This window comes from Malus domestica, chromosome 13, assembly GCF_042453785.1.
Source record: "Malus domestica chromosome 13, GDT2T_hap1".
NCBI classification, from domain to species: Eukaryota; Viridiplantae; Streptophyta; class Magnoliopsida; order Rosales; family Rosaceae; genus Malus; species Malus domestica.
In genome coordinates this window covers 10,467,311-10,489,555 of record NC_091673.1, presented here as the reverse complement: position 1 = coordinate 10,489,555, position 22,245 = coordinate 10,467,311, and the positions used below count along the sequence as shown (strand labels likewise).

At 41.5% G+C, this 22,245-nt stretch overlaps 1 protein-coding gene and 1 long non-coding RNA gene across 2 annotated transcripts; one reads left to right on the top strand and one right to left on the bottom strand.

The window, feature by feature from the left end:
* Nucleotides 1-8,827: 8,827 nt before the first annotated feature.
* On the bottom strand, nt 8,828-10,066 carry LOC139190687 (uncharacterized). Its single transcript, XR_011575033.1, has 5 exons — nt 9,894-10,066; nt 9,713-9,810; nt 9,532-9,629; nt 9,351-9,448; nt 8,828-9,175 (listed from the first exon to the last, which is right to left on the bottom strand). It is a non-coding gene; the product is annotated as an uncharacterized lncRNA (long non-coding RNA).
* An 8,523-nt stretch (nt 10,067-18,589) lies between these two features.
* Nucleotides 18,590-21,922, top strand: LOC103452620 (pyruvate dehydrogenase (acetyl-transferring) kinase, mitochondrial-like). The gene is made up of 6 exons (XM_008392136.4): nt 18,590-19,227; nt 19,856-20,105; nt 20,203-20,383; nt 20,566-20,713; nt 20,819-21,026; nt 21,701-21,922. The coding sequence occupies exons 1-6, from the start codon at nt 18,979-18,981 to the stop codon at nt 21,757-21,759; spliced, it is 1,095 nt and encodes a 364-aa protein (XP_008390358.1). The 5' UTR covers nt 18,590-18,978; the 3' UTR covers nt 21,760-21,922.
* Nucleotides 21,923-22,245: the final 323 nt, after the last annotated feature.

Sequence of the window (22,245 nt, the reverse complement as noted above, 5' to 3'; positions counted from 1 at the left end):
GGGACTTTGCATGGACTTATAAGTCAGGGTTTTATGGTGAAATCTTAACTTTCTTCAAGGTATCAGAACAAGTTGTTGTGTGAAGTCCAACGGTTGCACGTGCTCTACATACTAGGCTTGAAAATTTACCACACGTGAAGAGATATGTTGAAAATAAAAATAAGACCTAATCGGATAAATGGTCCACGTGGTCATAAGGTATTCGGAAGATAGCCCCTGTGGTAAAAAAATTTGGATTTAAACCCTTGTGGTCTAAGTCTATTAGGATTTATGCTCTTTTGTCATTCCTCCGTTAGGCTTGACAGAGAAAATACCACTTTCCGGCCACTCCCCAGCCCACACCCTTCAAATCCCTCAAATGCATCCAAACGCTACTGTCTTCCAATCCCAACCCATTAAAGCACCCGTCGCCGCCTCCCCAAAACCCTGGCTCCGCCTCCATCTTCTCCTGCTCCGCCCTCACCCTCTCCCCCTCCTCCAAAACCGCCGAGCTCGTCCCCTTAAAACTCCAAACTTTGATATCCGAGTTCCAATCTCTACCTCAACCAATCAACAAAGTTAAACGCCTGTTGCACTACGCGGCTCTCCTCTAGCCGTTTGATGTCTTGGGTCGGGTTGCTTCGAACCGGGTCATGGGCTGCATCGCCCGGGTGTGGCTTGGTGTTTTCGATTTCGAAAACTTCGCCATTTGAGATTTCATTTTCTTGCAACGTTTTTCCAATTCCATGACCCTGCACTGCATGCCTTGCAGATGTGCTCTGAGCTTCTCATTGTCATTTGAGAGATCGATTTTCCCAGCATAAAGCACAAGTTGTACATTGGCATCATCTTTCCTCAATTCTCTATTTTCGGCCTCAGTTATGGCGCTATAAGGGGAGTCGGTGTAGGACTTGGGATTGTTGGTTGTGTGGAGTAACCTTTTGAGCTTGGATTGCTGATAGACAAGAGCTTGGACTGCATATTTTGATGAAAACTTTGTGTTATGTGAAAGGAGTACGCAAGTCTCTACTGAGAGCTTCCCATAGCTCAACACACAACATATCTTCATCTTTTTGTCTTCGGACAGTCATGGGCTGCACTGCCCGTGGTCGACAGCGCGTCGCCGGAGGAGGTGTTGCAGGTCAAGACTAGGGATGAGCAAATACCCATTGGTTATGGGTAACCGCGGTTATCCGCCTATTTAAATTAAACGGTTATGGTTATGGGTAACCGTTTACATAAATAAACAATTATGGGTATAACCGTTTACTCACGAAACTTAAATGGACGGTTATGAGTATTAACCACGGTTATAAACGGGTAACCGTTTACCCATTTATTTTATATATGTAAAACTAACACAAATCATGTTCTCGATCCAATAATACTTAGCACCCAATAAATTAGCAAGGAATTTGTTTGTACCATACTTGACCAATCCCGAAACTACCGAGCACCGGCCAACGCTATACTGTCAAGGACCCAGAAGAGTTCCCCTCCGACCAGGAGGCCAATCACTACTCGACACGTGTCAAGATTAGAAGCCAATCAGAGCGCAGCACGTGTCGACATCAAGAACCAATCACAACATGACACATGTCAATGTGACAAAGCTACAAGTTTTTCTATAAATAGGGGTCATTCCCCCACAATATTGCCTAATGCCATTTTGTGTTAAATCATTCACAAGAACTCACTAAATTGAGAGCTTGATCCTTTCTACTTGTGTAAGCCCTTCACTACTAATAAGAACTCCTCTACTCCGTGGACGTAGCCAATCTGGGTGAACCACGTACATCCTGTGTTTGCTTCTCTGTCTCTATTCATTTACGTACTTATCCTCACTAGTGACTGAAGCAACCAAGCAACCAAGCGAAGGTCACAAAACCTGACACTTTCTGTTGTACCAAAGTCTTCGCTGATTTTGTGCATCAACATTTGGCGCCGTCTGTGGGAAACGACACTTATTCCTACTCTCTTCAGCTGTGTCAAGCTGGTTTCTATCATTCGTACACTTTCTTTTGATCAGGCATCCCTCTCCAACATGGGAAGCGAAGGAAGCCACAGCACACAGAATGACACCCCCCTTGCACATAGTGCGAAACAACGAAAGAAGGAAGGAAAACGAGTTCTTCTTCAAGCTAAAGTCGATGAGTTGGAAGCTCAGAACAACAAGATAGCAATGAGGAATGAGGTCCTCCAGGAGCAATATGAGAAGCTCTTCGAGACACTCCACGAAGCTAGGCAAGCTCAGACACGCGAGCTTGTTGCCCCCGTGGAAGTCAACCATCAACTGGGTGCCCTCCAACATGGAGGGTCACATGCATTCGACATAGATATCCCTGATAGGGAACAGATTACCCCTCGACTTGATAATCAACATGAGGCTTCTCTTAACCCAGTTGCTTCGACCCGAACCATGAGAAGTGGAGGGAGACACCTCTTTGCTGAAGGGGCAGAAGGATCGAAAGCCGTCTTTCGCGATTGTCGGGATTTCCTGAAGCAACGTCGAGAGAATTCCATCCATATAAGCTCAAAGATCAATGACCCAAGGATTTCTGAGAGACTCGGTCCCCTGCCACGGCCCAAGCCGGCCACCAATTTGGGGAAGGGGCAACAAGTCCTAGAGAGACATGAGGGTACAGGGGACTCAGAGGTGTTCCGACAGACATACCCTGGAAGCCAGTACAGCGAGTCCAGGGAAAAATCACATGCCCTTGATCAAACCTTCCTAATTCCAATAGGAGATGGAGATTTACGAAAGAAAGCTCCAGTGACACATAACTCCGCTCAGGACCCCCTTGTCCTACAACTTCTTGAGGAAGTAAACAAGTTGAAGGCTGAACGTCAGGCTGAAATACCTGACTGGAACCAACCCAGGCCTGGCCCTCTTACAAGGAGGATCCTCAACACCCCCCTTCAAGCAAAGACAAAGCAAAAGCTTGGCTTGCAACTTTATACTGGAAAAGAGGACCCGATTGAGCACCTTAACCTCTTTGTGTCCACCATGGCATACCGGATGCACACCGACGACGAGCGATGTCTTCTCTTCCCCTCCACCCTCTCTGGTGGAGCTCTAAATTGGTATTGTCGTCTTACACCTGAGACGGTAGACTCATTTGAGGAATTGAGGAAACTATTTGTTTCCCAACACATTTTCCAAACCGATCGCTTGCACTCTGCAGATGACTTGTACACTATCCGCCAGAAGCCAGACGAGTCATTACGTATGTATGCTGGCCGCTTCAGCCATGAATACTCCCGGTGTGCCGAGGCAGACGACAAGACTGCCCTCAAAGCCTTCACGGCAGGCCTACGTGATTGTTTCTTTAAATACATGATCAATGCCAATACTTGGAAGACTTACTCTGAGGTAATGGCGCAGGCTTATAACCATGCCTCCGCCGAGGCAAAGACATATCAGGAGAAACCCCCTACAACCATCCTTTATCAACAAGTGGGAGGTGGAAGCCAGACTCACCTAAATGAGAAGACCTCGACTTCCCAAACAGCAGTGGCACCTCCCCATGCCTTGCATAATGCTTCACCGAATCAACAGACATATCAATTTCAAGGCAAGAGGAAGGATTTCCATCCTCACCACTCTCCTTTCAGTAAAAAGAGTAAGGGACACTATCCCGATAACCAAGGGTATCGCCACAATAACGCTCGCCCCAAGGCAGTCAATGCAGTGGGTCAAACCCGCGTCAAGATACCCCCTACCCCAAGGTATGAGACATACACGCCCTTGAATGCCACATGCGCGGCCATTTACCCCAGCATAGCTCACCTGATACCAAAGCCAAAGCCGAGGCACCCAGATTACACGCCCCCGAATAACGCGAGCAGGTTTTGTTGCTACCATGAGCATAACGGCCATGATAGCGAAAAATGTATCATCCTCCGTGATCGTATTGAAACTTTGGCACGAGAAGGAAAAATTGATCAATTCCTTCTTCACCCTCAAAGGGATAACCGTAACCAACGCCAGGTGAATGTCATATATTCCATAAGCGGCGGCACACCCATATCTGAATCTTCCAATAGGGCCATGAAAAGCAGTGAACGAACTTTGAGACCTGGCCATCAAGTGTTTCACGTGGAAGACATCAGAGGAGGCAAGTATCAAAAGCCTAACTGGGATCCAATATGTTTCTACCCTGAGGAAGAAAGAGGTATAATCTACCCTCACAATGACCCGCTGATCGTGGAAGCTCACATAGCAAATTTTGATGTGAAACGAATCCTGATAGACACAGGTGCTTCAGTCAATATCATGTTTGCTGAAGCTTTCAAGGCACTTAATGTAGCTGAACACTTGCTAGATCGCTCGATTTCTCCTCTGATAAGCTTCTCTGGCGATATCGTGCAACCTTTAGGGAGTATACACTTACCCTTCACCATTGGTACAGGCCCCTACACAGCTACTATTACCACTAACTTCTTAGTGGTCAATTGCCCGACGGCATACAATGTCATCTTTGGGCGCACAGGCATCAATGATCTCAAGGCTATGGTATCCACACATATGCTGTTGATGAAATTTCCAACCCCCCATGGCAACGGCTACATCAGAGGAGATCAGCTTAGTGCACGATCATGTTACAACACTTCAGTCAAACAACAACACCTGTCTGTCCCCAAGGAGACTCTCTCTATACATAACCAAGTCGTAAAGACCAGCCTAGATGAAGCGAACTTGGATCTTCCTGATAGCAACAGTCAACCCGACGACCTTCGAGATGACTCCTTCACCCAGCAAGCACAACCCGCTGAAGAGTTAGAGAATGTCTCTATCTCCAAAGACCATCCAGACCGCATGGTGAAGATTGGCACTACTTTGTCACCACTCCTTCGGTTGTCGCTGATCTCCTTTTTGCAAGAGAACGCCGAGGTCTTCGCTTGGTCATATAAAGATATGCCGGGCATCTCTCCCGATATCATCTGTCACCACTTGAGTATTGATCCCAAGACCAAACCAGCAAAACAGAGGCGAAGATCTTATGATGTTGAGCGATACGAGGCGATGAAAGCAGAAGTTGATAAACTCAAGGACATAGGCTTCGTCCGTGAAGTTAATTACCCAACATGGGTAGCAAATGTTGTCCTTGTTAAGAAAAATCCGACCAAGGAAAGTCTCCTGCTTCAAAAGGTCTTGTGGAGAATGTGTGTCGACTACACCGACCTAAACAAAGGATGCCCGAAGGATAGTTTCCCTCTTCCTCTCATTGATAGACTTATAGACTCTACGGCAGGGTGTGAGCTCTTGAGCTTCATGGACGCTTATTCAGGATACAACCAAATCCTCATGAACCCCTCAGACCAAGAACATACGGCTTTCACTACTGACAGGGGACTGTATTGCTATAAGGTCATGCCTTTCGGCCTAAAGAATGCAGGAGCAACTTATCAGAGACTGGTCAATTCAATGTTCGCCGAACAGATTGGGAAGAGCATGGAAGTTTACGTTGATGATATGCTAGTCAAGAGCAAACATGCTGACCAACACATCACCAACCTATCTGAAACTTTCACCATTCTAAAGAGGTATCGAATGAGGTTGAACCCCAACAAATGTGCCTTCGGCGTGGGCTCTGGCAAATTCTTAGGCTTCATGATTAGCCAACGAGGCATTGAAGCTAACCCTGAAAAGATCAAAGCAATCCTCGACATGAAAGAGCCAATAACTTCAAAAGACATCCAAAGCCTTACTGGCAAGGTGGCAGCCTTAACCAGATTCATCTCTAAGGCCACAGACAGATGTGCTCCTTTCTTCAAAGCACTCAAGGGAAATAAGAAGTACATTACATGGACGGAGGAATGTGCCAAGGCATTCAGGAATCTCAAAGAGTACATGAGTAAAGCCCTTCTGCTCTCCAAACCAGAAGTTGGTGACACTCTCATCATCTATCTATCGGTTTCGGCTTCAGCAGTCAGTTCTGTTCTTATTCGAATGGACAGTGGTGTCGAACGGCCCGTCTACTACGCTAGCAAGGCCCTACAAGATGCGGAGACACGATACTCCAACATTGAGAAATTAGCTCTAGCATTGGTCATGTCTGCTCGGAAACTTCGCCCTTATTTCCAAGCACACGCCATCATCGTGCTTACCAATCACCCTCTTCGACAGATACTCCAGAGTCCTGACACGTCTGGACGAATGATCAAATGGGCGATAGCATTGGGTGAGTTTGACATCTCCTACCAACCAAAACCAGCCGAAAAAGGTCAAGCAGTAGCAGATTTCATAGCCGACTTCACATATCCTGTTGACATTGCTTCTACACCTGAAGCAGTAGCTTCATTACCATCGGAAGCTCAGAAAGTAGAATCAACGACCTCAACATGGAGTCTGTATGTTGATGGCTCATCCAACCAACAGGGCTGTGGAGCGGGACTAGTCTTGACTACGCCCGACAAAGTAGCAATGGAGTATGCTATTCGTTTCAAATTCAAAGCATCAAACAATGAGGCCGAGTATGAAGCCCTTCTAGCAGGATTACGTTTGGCCAAACACCTCGGGGTTAAACAAATTGATATTTTCAGTGACTCCCAATTAGTGGTCAACCAGGTTACCAACAACTTTGATGCTAAGGACAGCTCCATGGCAGCATATCTTGCGCAAACACAACTTTTGCTCAAGCACTTCCACTACCAGATCACCCAAGTTCCTCGAGCGGCAAACAGTCATGCAGACGCCCTGGCTCGCCTCGCCTCAGCTGTGGAAGACAAGATTGGAAGAAAAATTCATGTCGAACTGTTGGCAACACCAAGCACCATGGCCGCAGAAGTATGCAACTTACAACAGGGGGATAGTTGGATCACCCCGATCTATAATTTCCTTGCTCATGGCACCCTCCCAAATGATAAAGTCCAGGCTAAGCAAATTCGATACAAGTCTACCCGCTACCTGATCATCAATGATCAACTCTATAAGCGAGGTTTTAGCCTGCCATACTTAAGGTGTCTTACGCCTGCCGAGGCGGAAATCGTCCTTCGGGAAATACATGAGGGAGTCTGTGGAGATCATGCTGGATCTCGGTCCCTAGCACACAAGACTTTTCGCCAAGGATATTACTGGCCAACACTCCACCAGGATGCCATCAAAGTATCCCGCTCATGTGACAAATGTCAACGATATGCAACTATTCCTCATTCCCCTCCAGAGCCTCTTACTCCTATGATCAGCCCTTGGCCCTTCGCCCAGTGGGGACTTGATTTGATCGGCCCAATGCCGGCAGGGAAGGGCAAAGTCTGTTACGCAGTCGTTGCAGTGGACTACTTCACAAAGTGGGCCGAAGTAGAACCCTTGGCAACCATTACTGAGGCAAAGATAGAAGACTTCGTGTGGAAGAACATCCTTTGTAGATTCGGCATTCCCAATGCGATAGTCACTGACAATGGGCGACAGTTTGACAACAAGAAGTTCAGGTTGTTCTGCTCTAAGTTCAACATCAACTTATGCTTTGCCTCTCCAGCTCATCCCCAGTCTAATGGACAAGTTGAGGCCATCAACAAAATAATCAAGCGCACTTTGAAAACCAGCTTGGACAAAGCTAAAGGCTGTTGGCCAGAATTTGTACCCCAAGTTCTTTGGTCATATCGGATTTCAACAGGAGAAACTCCATTCTCACTTGCCTTTGGCACAGAGGCGGTTGTCCCTGTTGAGCTCGAGCAAGCAACATTCCGAGTCCAGAACTACATTCAAAGTGAAAATGACAAACAACTCACCCTCAACTTGGATTTAGTCGAGGAACACAGAAACCAAGCTCACTTGAGGAATGTCGCCTACAAGCAGCGCATCTCCAACTATTATGACTCTAGGGTCAAGCCTCGTTCTTTCAAAATAGGAGACTGGGTCTTAAAGAAAAGATTACTCTGCGACAGAGTCCCGAGTGAAGGCACACTTAGTCCAAACTGGGATGGACCGTATGAAGTCATTGGCATCAGTCGCCCTGGCTCTTACACACTTAGAAGCTCCGATGGCAAGACCCTTGGCCATCCATGGAACGCTGATCACTTGAAGTACTACTACAAATAGACTCACGATGTACAAGTGTTGAGCTATAGCCGTTCGGCATCCTATGTAATGAAGGCCATTTGGCAATGAATTCAATAAAGAGGTAATTTAGCCAACTCAGCCCTCACTCTTTTACATTCATAGCAAGCGATGCCGGAACCCTTCTCAATCAGAAAGCAATCTGTCTTCCACAGTCACTACAAAACAAGCAAATGAAGACCGTGTCAAGCGCCAAAAAAAAAAAAAAAAAAAAAAAAAAAAAAAAAAAAAACAACTTCATCCAAAAAGCTTCACCCGAAAAGCTTCACCTCCAAAGCTTCACCCACAAAGCTTCACCTAAAAAGCTTCACCCAAAAAGCTTCACCATCAAAGCTTCACCTAAAAAGCTTCACCCAAAAAGCTTCACCTAAAAAGCTTCACCCAAAAAGCTTCACCATCAAAGCTTCACCTAAAAAAGCTTCACCCAAAAAGCTTCACCCGAAAAGCTTCACCTAAAAAGCTTCACCCAAAAAGCTTCACCCGAAAAGCTTCACCTAAAAAGCTTCACCCACAAAGCTTCACCTAAAAAGCTTCACCCAACAAGCTTCACCCGAAAAGCTTCACCTCCAAAGCTTCACCCACAAAGCTTCAACACCAAAGCTTCACCTACAAAGCTTCAACACAAAACCTTGCTCCAAATAAACAAATTTTGTTCACAAAACCCAAGATGCCCTTGAACTTGTACAAAAACACTTGGGTAAACATAAACATTTTTTGTTTTACACCCACAAGGGCCCAAAATTTTCCTTCTTATTTATTCACTTATATATGTTCCCAAACATATTATAATAGATCCAACAACAAGCCAAAGTCCCAAATTTCATAATGGACAAAAGTACAAGCAATTCATCAATAATGAAGGTGCTACAAAAATTGGAATCTGCCCCAAAATAGAAATCCAACCCAAGAGACTTTTTCTCTCTCTCCCTCTTCCGCCTCCTTTCATCTATCAAATTTCTGCAACCTCTGCTCTTCTCCAATGGAGCTGAATTTTGGACACCCTATAGTTCTTGAGCATATGAACAACTTTCAAGAAGGAACCATTTCTGTTTGAGCGACGGAAATTAAAGTGTTGAAGCTCCAAACATGATAGTCGGCTTCTTGCAGATTTCGAAGCTGTTGTGATGTTTCGAAGATCTGGAAATATTTAACCGTTAGTTCATCCTGAATTTTTGATATGTTATGAAAGAGTCGATGAGGAACAACTTCAATGAAGAAAGCATACCGATCTGAACAAGAGAAAATGGAGTTTCGAAGCTCACAACAAATCTGACGGGTTGACAGACAAATAATAACCAGTCATTCATCATACCTGAATTTCTTGAGTTATACAGCTCCGAGGGATCTCAAATTTGGATATGTTGTAGTTCACAAGCTGAGGAACAACTTCAATGAAGAAAGCATACCGATCTGAACAAGAGAAAATGGAGTTTCGAAGCTCACAACAAATCTGACGGGTTGACAGAAAAATAATAACCAGTCATTCATCATACCTGAGTTTCTTGAGTTATACAGCTCCGAGGGATCTCAAATTTGGATATGTTGTAGTTCACAAGCTGAGGAACAACTTCAATGAAGAAAGCATACCGATCTGAACAAGAGAAAATGGAGTTTCGAAGCTCACAACAAATCTGACGGGTTGACAGAAAAATAATAACCAGTCATTCATCATACCTGAGTTTCTTGAGTTATACAGCTCCGAGGGATCTCAAATTTGGATATGTTGTAGTTCACAAGCTGAGGAACAACTTCAATGAAGAAAGCATGCTGATCTGAGCAAGAGAAAATAGAGTTTCCAAGCTCACAACAAATCTGACGGGTTGACAGACAAATGATAAACAGTCACTCATCATACCTGGATTTCTGGAGTTGTACTGCTCCGATGGCTCTCCAATTTGGATATGTTGTAGTTAAGGAATTAACGAACAACTTTCATGAAGACAACTTTGTGATTCGACCTACAGATGATGGTGTTATGTTGAAAAACAATTCCAGTTGTTAGGGGAAATGAAAAACAATTCCACCAAAGAAACATCATTATGATGTTTCATCATTATGGTGTTTTCATCATTATGATGTTTCATCATTATGGTGTTTTCATCATTATGATGCTTTCATCATTGTGATGCTTCCATCATTGTGATGCTTCCATTATGATGTTAATGCACCAACGGTTACACCTTCTGCAATTCCACTTATTCGGGCCTAGCAACCTTCATCAACAAAATCTATGAAGAAAAAGTCCGGGGCTACCACTTAGAAAACAAAAGAATGAAGTTTTGGTACTTACGACATGGACTATTAGCAAGACACCTCATTCGTCAACTCCCTCGACTAGAGACTTGGGGGACTCCCACCATATGCTACTACGCCTTGGTACTCAAAAGTTCGTGACTACTCAGTGACTTGGATTTTTCAAGTCTCCAACCGAGAAGTTTTCCTCACTCGGGAAATTAAGGGAACACTACCTCAAACTACATGCTTCACTCACAAAGCTTCAACAATACAGGTTTCAACAAAAGCAAAAATTCAAAGAACTTTATGAAGAAGGCTTTGGTGTATTTAACACAATATGTTGAAATGAAGCAAAGCTTATTTATTAATATTTTCGATAAGCCACAAATATGTACATATACATGAGTCAAAATAAACAAACAAAAGGGAGCCTTCACAAAGGTTGCTTAGGGGAAGTCTCAGCAGTCGGTAGAGCCCCAGAAAGAGAAAGCACCGGAGGGTGGTTATCCGGAGCCTCAGTACTTGACAAAACCCCAGAAGGAGGAGGCATTGGAGGTTCATCATTTGAAGCTTCATTACCAGGTACAGCCCCAGAGGACGAAGGCAATAAATGCCTTTGGAACAAACCCACAAACCGCTGATGATCAAGTAAAACCTTACCATCAGATTCCTTCATCTGGTCAAGCTTCCTCTTCATGTTTGTAGCATAGTCATGGGCGAGCCGGTGCAACTGCTTATTCTCATGCTTGAGCCTTCTAATCTCCTGTTTGAGACTCATCACTTCAGCAGCCAATGATTCAACTTGGCGGGTTCTAGCAAATAGGCGTTGGGCCATATTAGACACAGAACCTGCACACTGAACACTAAGAGCCAGAGAGTCCTTAACAGCCAACTCATCAGACCGTTTGGAAAGTAGTCTGTTATCTTTGGGAGTGAGAAGGTTCCTGGCCACCACTGCAGCGGTCATATCATTCTTCATCACAGAATCCCCAACGGTAAGAGGACCAGTAGGGGATATGAAGGATGGGCGCCATATATTGTCTGGAGAAGGCGTGGCTGTCTCTTCTCCAAGGTTCAAGTCAAAACGACGGTCGGAGGGTCCAGACATTTTCAAATGTGTTGAAGAAGGAAGAGGTCAGACAAATCAAGATCTTAGAAGTGCAAGAAATGAGCTTCTACTGGTAGAGATTCAAGTGTGCTGTGGAACTTAATGCCAGCCTCTATAAAAATCTGCACTCGACGGAGCTTCAGAAATCGAAGAGGCGTTTGCTTTCTCAAAAGCTTGGCTGCTCAGAGACCACGAGGGCCGATCTCAGAAATCGAAGAGGCGAATGCTTTCTCAAAAGCTGGGCTGCTCAGAGACCACGAGGGCCGATCTCAGAAATCGAAGAAGCACCTGCTTTTTCAGCCTCGTCAGCACCTGTCACATGCACACTCAGCTTTGCGGAAATTACGGGCAATATGTCGAAGATTTCTGGTGAAGTAGAAAGCACGTGAATCTTACTGTTCAATCACCGCTCTCCATATGCACCATCAACTCCTCGGGTACCACATATAACTTTGTCAAAGATCTCTGACAAAGTTTAGGCACGAGAATTTCGAAGTTCCAGCTACCCTACTATTACCCATAAGGGTAAAGGAACAGCACCACTGCTTGACAACTGGAAAGTCCCTATGTGTGTCGACCTCCGTGTTTTGCGGCAAGACAGGTTGGCAAGAACGTCCAACCTTTACTCACATTCGAGAAAAGACTCCCAACATAATTACTTTCTCAAAAACCGGAGTAGCACCGCTTTCCGAATCTCGAGAGTCAGATCCTCGACGGGATTGCTTGTTCGAAAACCGAAGAGGCACAACTCTCAGAACTTCGAGAGCCAGATTTCCTTAGATAAAGCTTGTCTGTAATCTTCACACGTAATATCAGCTTTCCAGATACCACATACCACTTTTTCAAAGTGCTCTGACAAAATTAAAACACGTGAAGCTGGCAGCTCCCACTACATTGCTGTGACCAAGAAGGGTAAAGGAATAGCATTACTACTTGTTATTGGGAAATCCCTATATACATTGACCTCCCTCCTCAACGGACAGGCAAACCTGCAAAAATGCTCAACCCTTTCTCGCATTCGAAAAGGCACCCTCAACATAACCTCTCGAAATACTCAGCTTTATTTCCCCCCGATAATACCTCAGCAAATAAGCCACACCAAGAACAAGAGTATCTCATATCATCAGGGTCGAAAGCAAGAGTATCCCATATCATGCTTTCTCCCTGTCTTTGTCTTTGTCCTTGTCCACACCTGCAGGACAAGGAGAAAGAGAGCAGTCAGTCGGAACCTGAAATCAAACCTCCAATTTGGAACTGACTGCCTGGAGCCTTTGCCTGGTCGCTTACTTAGCATTGCTCTCGAGTACTCATCCTCAACTGCTGTCAAGGTCACGAATTCCACCGGCAAATACCTCATGACAGTTGATCAGATATTGGCTCTTTACACTGAAGCTGCCAAGCGTGAATGAGTCACTATGAAGGAATGTTCTGAAGGACCATTTAAATGCAAAGGTTGCACACCACTTCTGCCATGCAAAAGATTGAAGCAGAAGGTTCAACGGTGGGCTGAAACAGATCACTACAGCACGACACCTTTCCATACCACATTCATTATTCCGTCAACAGCAATAGTATCCCATATCATCAAGGTCGAACGTACTCTAGATTTGATGGACTTGTTTTGACCCTCAAATTTTTGAGTCGGCCTTATACTCTGAAGGGCACCAGAAAACCCTCCAGCACAGTTCAAGAATAAGCCTGTGGAAAGTTACTTCTTCAAAAGCAAAAGTATCTCATATCATCTCTTATCCATTTGCTTCTCCTTATCCTGGCAGTTGAATGAGAGACAAGGAGAATGAGAACAATCAACCGGAAGCCGAAGTCAAACCTCTGCTCCTGGGTTGCTTACTTGGAAGTTTGACTGCTTACCTTGTCTGTCACCTCTTTCGGCAGATCTCCTAGCTCGGCGACTTGGGGGACTCCTACTATAGGGTTTGTATCGCACTTGACCAAGCCCGAAACTACAAGTAAGCTTCAAGTGAAATTGATACATTACCTTGTGCGTCAACATCAGCTAAATACACCATTCCCGGATGGAGGAAAGGTACTTCCAGAGAAGGGCAGATGAAGATCAGACCACACTTCGGTACTTAGAAGTTTCGTGATTACTCAAGGGATTGGATCTTGCAAGTCCCCAACCGAGGAGTTTCCCTCACTCGGGAACTTAGGGGAGCACTGTTTGTACCATACTTGACCAATCCCGAAACTACCGAGCACCGGCCAACGCTATACTGTCAAGGACCCAGAAGAGTTCCCCTCCGACCAGGAGGCCAATCACTACTCGACACGTGTCAAGATTAGAAGCCAATCAGAGCGCAACACGTGTCGACATCAAGAACCAATCACAACATGACACATGTCAATGTGACAAAGCTACAAATTTTTCTATAAATAGGGGTCATTCCCCCACAATATTGCCTAATGCCATTTTGTGTTAAATCATTCACAAGAACTCACTAAATTGAGAGCTTGATCCTTTCTACTTGTGTAAGCCCTTCACTACTAATAAGAACTCCTCTACTCCGTGGACGTAGCCAATCTGGGTGAACCACGTACATCCTGTGTTTGCTTCTCTGTCTCTATTCATTTACGTACTTATCCTCACTAGTGACTGAAGCAACCAAGCAACCAAGCGAAGGTCACAAAACCTGACACTTTCTGTTGTACCAAAGTCTTCGCTGATTTTGTGCATCAACAGAATTCATCGATCATTCTCTCAATAACACTGCTACAGGAATGATGATTCTCATCATCAAGGAATTCACCAAATTAATTTAAATTCCTTGTGGGTAACCGTGAAATTGACAGATATGCTTTGACAGAAATGTCTTCTAAACAATTTTTGTAACCCAATAATACTTAGCAAATATTATATTATTGGTAACAGTTAAAAATATCGTCCGTAAACTATTATTTTAATTATTGGAATGGTATAAGGACTTAAAAAATTAAAATACGGAAATGTACGATGAATGCACTATAACGGTGTTTAATTGTAAAAAAAGAAAAAAAGAAAATTATGACAGTTTTTTTTTTAATTTTCAAGTTGTTAGAAAACATGTAGACGGGTGAAAAAGGAGTAATGGTAAAAAAAAGAAAAGATAAACGGGTTAAAAAGGGTAAATGGGTAAACGGGTATTAAACGGTTACGGTTAAATGGGTATGCGGTTATGGGTATGGTTAACCGTTTATAAATAGTTATGGATATAGGTATAACCGTTAAGACAATTACCCAACGGGTAAACGATTATGCGGGTATGAATATAAACGGTTATGGGTAAATAACCGCGGTTACCCGCCTGCCATAACCGTTGCCCATCCCTAGTCAAGACCGATGACTTGTCATCCCTCAATGTGGTCTTTTCTCTGTCAAGCCTAACGGAGGAATGACGGAAGGACGTAAATTATAACAGACTTAGACCACATAGTTTAAATCCGAATTTTTTTATCATATGGGCTATCTTCCAAATACCTTATGATCACGAGGACCATTTATCCGATTAGGCCTAAAAATAAATCTCACATTAATAAGAGTATATACTTTATATGAGCTTAATGATTCGTGAAAAATGTCACAATCATAAATAAATAGTTGTCTATAATTTAGGCACTATGAAAAGTAGGTGATGCCAAAAATCAAAGGTAAGGACTCACGTGGATGTCGTTCTTTAATAAAAAATATATTGGGACTATAGTTTTACCTCCTTGTAAAGAAAACTCTATGCAGGCACCTAACATGATTTGGTATCATAAGTCACCCCGCAATCTTGAACGAAAACAATTTCTTTGTGACAATTATAATTTGAAAACTTAATTTCGCCGTTGCTTTATGAAAACGAAGGCGTAAAGAATCGTCAACAAGGGCGTCCTAGTACATGAGCTTCGAAGAATATTTTTTTTTACTGTTTACAACTATAGATGTTGTTCATAGACTTGTATCATTTGATGATACCATGTGAATCACTAGAAACATATAAAGTGTATGCTAACCTGATAACGAAGGTTTCGAAAGGGAATTGGAGCAGGCTAATATGAGACAAAGGATTTTCTTTCCAAAGAGGTTCTATTTGCAGATTCCATCCGTGAATCTATTTTCTTCCTTATGAATTCTAGTCTAAAAAAGAATGCTAGTTCTTATTGTTCATATGTTGTGATATGAATATACAACACCAATTCGTTATGTATGGATGATGATACACCATTAATACAGAGCCAATTCCAATAGCATTATTGGAGGATTATGGGGACTCTTGCAAGTGAGACTTTTCAGAAGCAAATTTCAGTTTTACATCATAGTTTAACGTCAATTCCTAACCAACGTTATAAAACATTGTGCTAAAAACATGAGGTAACGGAGAGTCTCACTTTTGAAAAAGTATCCTTAACATTTATCAATTTCAAAATCAATGCAATCTTTGAAAATCTGTCTTAAGCCCAATTTCAATTTTCATTTTCGTTTACCAACCAAAAATTCATCAAACCATTAATTTCTTTCTTTTCAAAACATGCTACATGCTATTTATCACATGCCCATTCATTCTGACCTCGAATTCACAATTAAACCACCAGGTGAAATTTTATCTACAAGTTCCACATAAAACGAAAAATGGAAATAGTTTTCAAATGTAAGATATAAACACAAATTTAACATTAATAATATAATCAATGAATTTAACGAGGATTAGTTGAGTTGGTAAAAATCATTCTCTTCAATAGACCAAGATTAGGTTCGAGTCCCGCTGCCCACAATCCCTCTTGGTGTGCAATTTATAAAAAAAATAAAAAAAGACTAAGGTCCCCTCTATAAATCCTTAAAAAAATATGAGGTATTCATCAATTCCCTCCCTGAACTTGTGACAATTGGCCAATTTCCCCCCTCAACTTTAATTTTGGCCAATTTCCCCCCTCAACTCTCATAATTAGTCAATTTCCCCCCTCAACTTTAATTTGGCCAATTTCCCCCATCAACTCTCATAATTAGTCAATTTGCACCCTACTGTTAATTTTTTTTTAATTTTCCATCTATTCTTTTTTTTTTCTTTCAATCTTTCTAATAACTTCCAACAAAGTACTAAAATTAACATAAACTCACCTGCATAATATAGGGTAAAATATACAAAAACATAATACAATTAGTATGTGATATGGGTTGATTATAAGAAAAAGTTATGAATCGGGTTTAAAGCATATAGAAGAAGAAATAATAATCCTAAACTCATGGATCAGACCTATTTCAATAAAATGTGTTATTCTTAATAAGGAGTCGAAAATTATGAATTGACTAGCCATTTTTGCACTAAAGCTCGATTCTCCGCAATTTAGTTGAACTTAGCTTTCACTTTTATAAAGAATTGTATTCACATACAAAAATGTACACATCAATCCTTTTCGTTATCAATTTTGTATAGTAAAAAATCAAATAAAATTACTCCATACTGATTTATTATGACTAATAATACTATCTATGATAAATTGTAAAATTCTAAATTTTAATCTATTTGTAATAGGATAAAGACATAGGAAAATGATTAACATACATCTTATTTAGTTTCTTACACACACTTGTTTAATTATGATCAAATTAAAAAATTAACAGCAGGGTGCAAATTGACTAATTATGAGAGTTGAGGGGGAAAATTGGCCAAATTAAAGTTGAGGGGGGAAATTGACTAATTATGAGAGTTGAGGGGGGAAATTGTCCAAAATTAAAGTTGAGGGGGGAAATTGGCCAATAGTCACAAGTTCAGGGGGGAAATTGATGAATACCTCAAAAAATATTGTGATACGCTATGGTCTTGGAATAGAATAACGTTCCATTCCCCCTACGTTTTTTCTTATGAAAAGAAAAAGAAAAAACAATACAATTGCGAATCTTATTCATAAGGACAATTCAATACTTGGCTGAGAATTCTATTTTAACATTGAATAACGACACTTAATACTATAGTCTAGTAATATTCCTCTTCACTTGTAAATGAGAGGTCTTAGGTTCCATTCTCGCCAAAGGCGAATTTGAACCATCTTATTGCTAGTCCGTTGTGAGGTTAAGCTCACCCCATTTTCCTTAATGTAAATAATATCGTATGTTCAAAAAAAAAAAAAATTGAATAACTCTTCCTTTCAACTTGTTATTTTTTTGGTAAACATAACCTTTTTCGGACTATTATTCTTGCAAACAATCAATCAATCCCCCCAACTAAACAATTTAAGCACGAATAATGACAAAGACTACCAACAAGAGCACATTAAATCTAGGAGATTGAAAATATTCTGATATCAAGTTGAACATTCTTATGAACATACCAACAAACTACGAAGATTAATTTATTCATAAAAAAATAAAGGTAAAAAAATACCGAGACGACTACAATTGAATGTTACATCTAGACTAACTTCCCCTTCCAACTTGTTTGTGATACTTTCACTCTTTACTTTTGGTACACATAATGGGAGCACTGGACCACTGGGACCATTTTACCCCCATCCAGAAATCCACTCATCAACGGCTCTCTACTTTTTCTACGGAATCGGATCCCTTATTGAGCATAGGATGGGGATCATTCTGAACGGGCCATCTGGACCATTAAAATTTGATTTAACGATTACAATAATTATAACTTTTAGAGGACCCTTTGTTTATAATCGTTGGATCAAATTTTAATGGTTCAGATGATCCGATCAAGATGATCTCCATCCTATTTTTTTATTATAACAATATAGAATAATTTATTCATAGTTGGTACAAGTAATGTTACATCGATTATCTATTTATTTCATCATTTATATTATCTATTTGATACGATAAAGTCTCTTTAATAAAAATAAGACCTATACATTACATTTTAGTCGGATTCTTGATGCCCATAAACTAGCTTGCAACCATTCGCGTCTATACCAAACAGGTGGAGAATGGATAAGGCTCTAGCCACGTGTCAAAAACCCACCACGCCAGTCCAAATTGCCGCACGTGCTGACTCATACTGAGTTTCAATCTCAGTGAATTTCCATTTACTGACCATCCTATTTCCGTACTCTTTCCATTTATGTAGTCACGGTTAAGTTACGTTAATATTTTATATTTTTACTATTTACAGCGACAGAGGTAGATTGTTATGGTTAAACCAGTCAATATTTTATATTATTTTTTATAAATATAATAAGATAAAAAGTAATTAGAATATAAAATATTAACATGTTTAACCGTGATCGAACAAATAAAGGGAAAATGAAGGTTACCCAAACAAGAGCGCAGACAATCTGCCTCCTACAGCGACACCACCACCCATAGATACCAAGAAAACCAGAAAGATACCAAGAAAACCGGCACAAAAAATAAAGGTCTCAATGGGTGATTCGAATCCTCTGGTTAAATTCTAACCCTAGGGTTCCGAAAATTCCCGATTTATTGTCTTTATAAATTTCCCATTTGTGGACGGAAGTCCTTGTAATTTACAATAGAATTTTGGGGGCAATGCTTTTGGCTGCGTGCGATATCTTCTAAGCAAGTGTCCCATTGTGAGAGTGCGAACTCAGGGTTGCATGCGGGTGGTTGCGTGTCTGCAAGGTCGTACTCGCTTCTGGGCTCGGCGACGGAGCCATGGCGGTTAAGAAGGCGAGCGAGTCGTTCTCGAAGAGCTTGATCGACGAGGTGCAGAGATGGGGATGTATGAAGCAGACGGGGGTGAGCCTCAGGTACATGATGGAGTTCGGGTCCCGGCCGACGCAGCGGAATTTCATAATCTCGGCGCAGTTTTTGCACAAGGAGCTCCCCATTCGGATTGCGAGGCGGGCAATTGAGCTCGAGAGCCTCCCTTATGGCTTGTCTGAGAAGCCTGCCGTTTTGAAGGTGCTTTCTTTTTGTTTGTTTTGTTAAATTATGGTCTCTTTTTTTGTTCTTGGAATCGAATTGTGGGAAATGGGATTTGGGTTAAATTTTGTATAAATTGTTATATTATTATTTATTTGATTACACCATAAAAGGGTTATGAAAAGCTTTGACTAAATATCCACTTTTAGTTAATTTTTTTCTAATGTGAACGGGGATCTCCCTGCTAATTGCTGTCTGGGTTTTATAGAATATCCATTGATTACTCTGTTTCTGTGGACTTTGTTCTCTGAATATGTGAAGTAAGTTTTTTTTCCTTGGGCAAAAGTACAGTAATTTTTCTTAGGGTGGGGAGAATGTGAATTACTTTGCTAGTAGGTCTATGTGCTTTTGAAAAGGTGAATTCTTTGCTTTGAAAAGCAAAATGCGCACGAGTTGTTTGCAAAATCGTTCTTCAGAGTAACGAGTGCGAATTGCTTGAGGCTGAGATTGTTCCTTCTGCAAATTACAATAGTACTAGATCATCCGAGCTCTTGTATTTGAGCATTTAATAATTTAGACAGTGAACTATGAGGAAACAATATTTTAAATGTACTTGTTCAAGAATCAAATATTGCAAGGATGTAATTTTGCTTTTTTTTATTTGCAGGTACGAGACTGGTATTTGGATTCCTTCCGTGATCTTAGAACCTTTCCTGATATCAAGGATGCTAAAGATGAAAAGGATTTTACACAAATGATTAAGGCGATTAAGGTAAGACACAACAATGTTGTCCCGATGATGGCTTTGGGTGTTCAGCAGTTGAAGAAGGAGAAGGTTCTCTACGAGGATCTTGATGAAATTCACCAATTTTTGGATCGCTTCTACATGTCAAGAATTGGGATTCGCATGCTCATTGGTCAGATTGCCTTTTTACTGTGATTTTTTTAGCTTGCTGGTTTTGCAAGTTATGTCACTTTTCTTTCAGTGGGTTCTAAAATATCTCTAAAACTCAGGCCAGCATGTTGAGTTGCACAATCCCAATCCCCCTCCTCATTGTGTGGGTTATATAGATACAAAGATGTCTCCCATGGAGGTAGCACGAAATGCCACTGAGGACGCCCGTGCAATGTGCCTGCGTGAGTATGGAAGTGCACCTAATGTTACTATCTATGGGGATCCCGATTTTACATTCCCGTAAGTATATTTTGTTCTCACTTGGTTGGGTCTGTTTCTAATTGAATCGATTTTACATTCCAGCAAGTATATTTTTCTTTGTACTATCCTGAAACTTATGTGACTCTTTGCATTGAACCAGTAGTGGTGGTTAGTGATATATTATTATCCGACAACTAAAGTTCTGTTTGTTTTCATAACAGGTATGTTCCAACACACTTGCATACTATGGTCTTTGAGTTGGTTAAGAATTCCTTACGTGCTGTCCAAGAGCGTTTCATGGACTCGGATAAAGTTGCGCCTCCTGTTAAATTAATAGTTGCTGATGGAATTGAGGATGTCACTATCAAGGTATTATTTTGTGTGATTCAGAGAATTTCGTTTGTATATTGAACCAATATTCGTGAGATGCTTATCAATGAGGTGCTTATCGAATTGGTACGGCTGAATTCATAGGTCTCGGATGAGGGGGGTGGCATACCAAGAAGTGGTCTCCCCAAGATTTTTACATATCTTTACAGCACTGCAAGTAACCCTTTGGATTCAGATCTTTCGGAAGCTGATGCAGTTACAATGGCTGGATATGGGTACGGGCTTCCTATAAGCCGCTTGTATGCGAGGTACTTTGGAGGGGATTTACAAATTATCTCTATGGAAGGATACGGTGAGTTGTCAAGTTCCCGAACCTGTTCCATTTAGATTATTACACACAATTAGTGGGTTTCGCAATCACACTCATACCGTTTGCTTTACCTTGGTTTCTTTGTATGAGTCATGAAGAAAGGGTATATTATGACAATAGCCGTAAGCTATTGTAATTAAACCCTTGTCTACGTCAATGTCTAGTTATCTGCACGTTTAACACACCGAAAATTCTACACGGTTTTCATCTGCGTTTGCAAGTATGTTGCATTCAGAGTATTACGCATGTTTAGCAAGACTTTCGCAACCAAAGTCTGACAGTGTTGTATGCATCTTTCCGTTATCAGTTCATAAGGGGTAAAGCCTGTCGATGTCGCTAGTTCATCATCTTATGTCTTTACTTGCCTCTTTACTCTTGAGAGTCACCCGTCGTTGTCTATCTGCATCATCGTTGCTCATCCACTCGACATTTTGCACCTTGCTTCACCCACATCACAAGCCCGTTGTGTTGCACGATTGCGGAGGACTTTCCCATCTGAGTTCTGAAGGGGTAGTTCTTGTACAGTAACTACATCGTATTCTGGACTGAAAAAAACACTTGCATCTTCATCTGTCCCTAAAATCACCTGTCGTTTTCTTTCGCTTCGCTCACCGATTTTCTCACATGGACGTATACTTGGTGCCGTGTATGTACAGGGACGGACGCGTATCTGCATTTGTCTCGCTTGGGAGATTCTCAGGAGCCATTGCCGTGATGCGAGCCTTGTGTTTCGACGTTGATCATTAGGACACGGTTGAATGGTGAAATTAATTATTTCAGGGGATATTACAAGTGAAAATTGTCATATAGACGTTTATTGTAAATGGATAAGTCACTGTCAATTTTTTATTTTCTAATAAAAATTGGCAGTTAGTATTTTTTGTGTAGTTTCTATTTAGTTTTTACCTCACCAGGTAAATCAGAATATATATATTTTAAACATTTGCCTCTTTTGGCATTTCCTTTCTTTATTATTACTAGCATTTGCGTTTATGAACACAATTTTTTAGAAAATGAGGAGAGAGAGGGAGAGAGAGAACGTGAGGGGAGTTAGAGGTTTTTGTTTTTGGTTTTTATTTTATAATTTTAATATTAGAGGTATTTTAACAGCATCCATAAGTAAGGTTTCAATAAAAAACAGTAAAATTTGAACTTGTGAAATTACATTATTGTCCATCAATTTTTTTGTGTGATAGAAGAC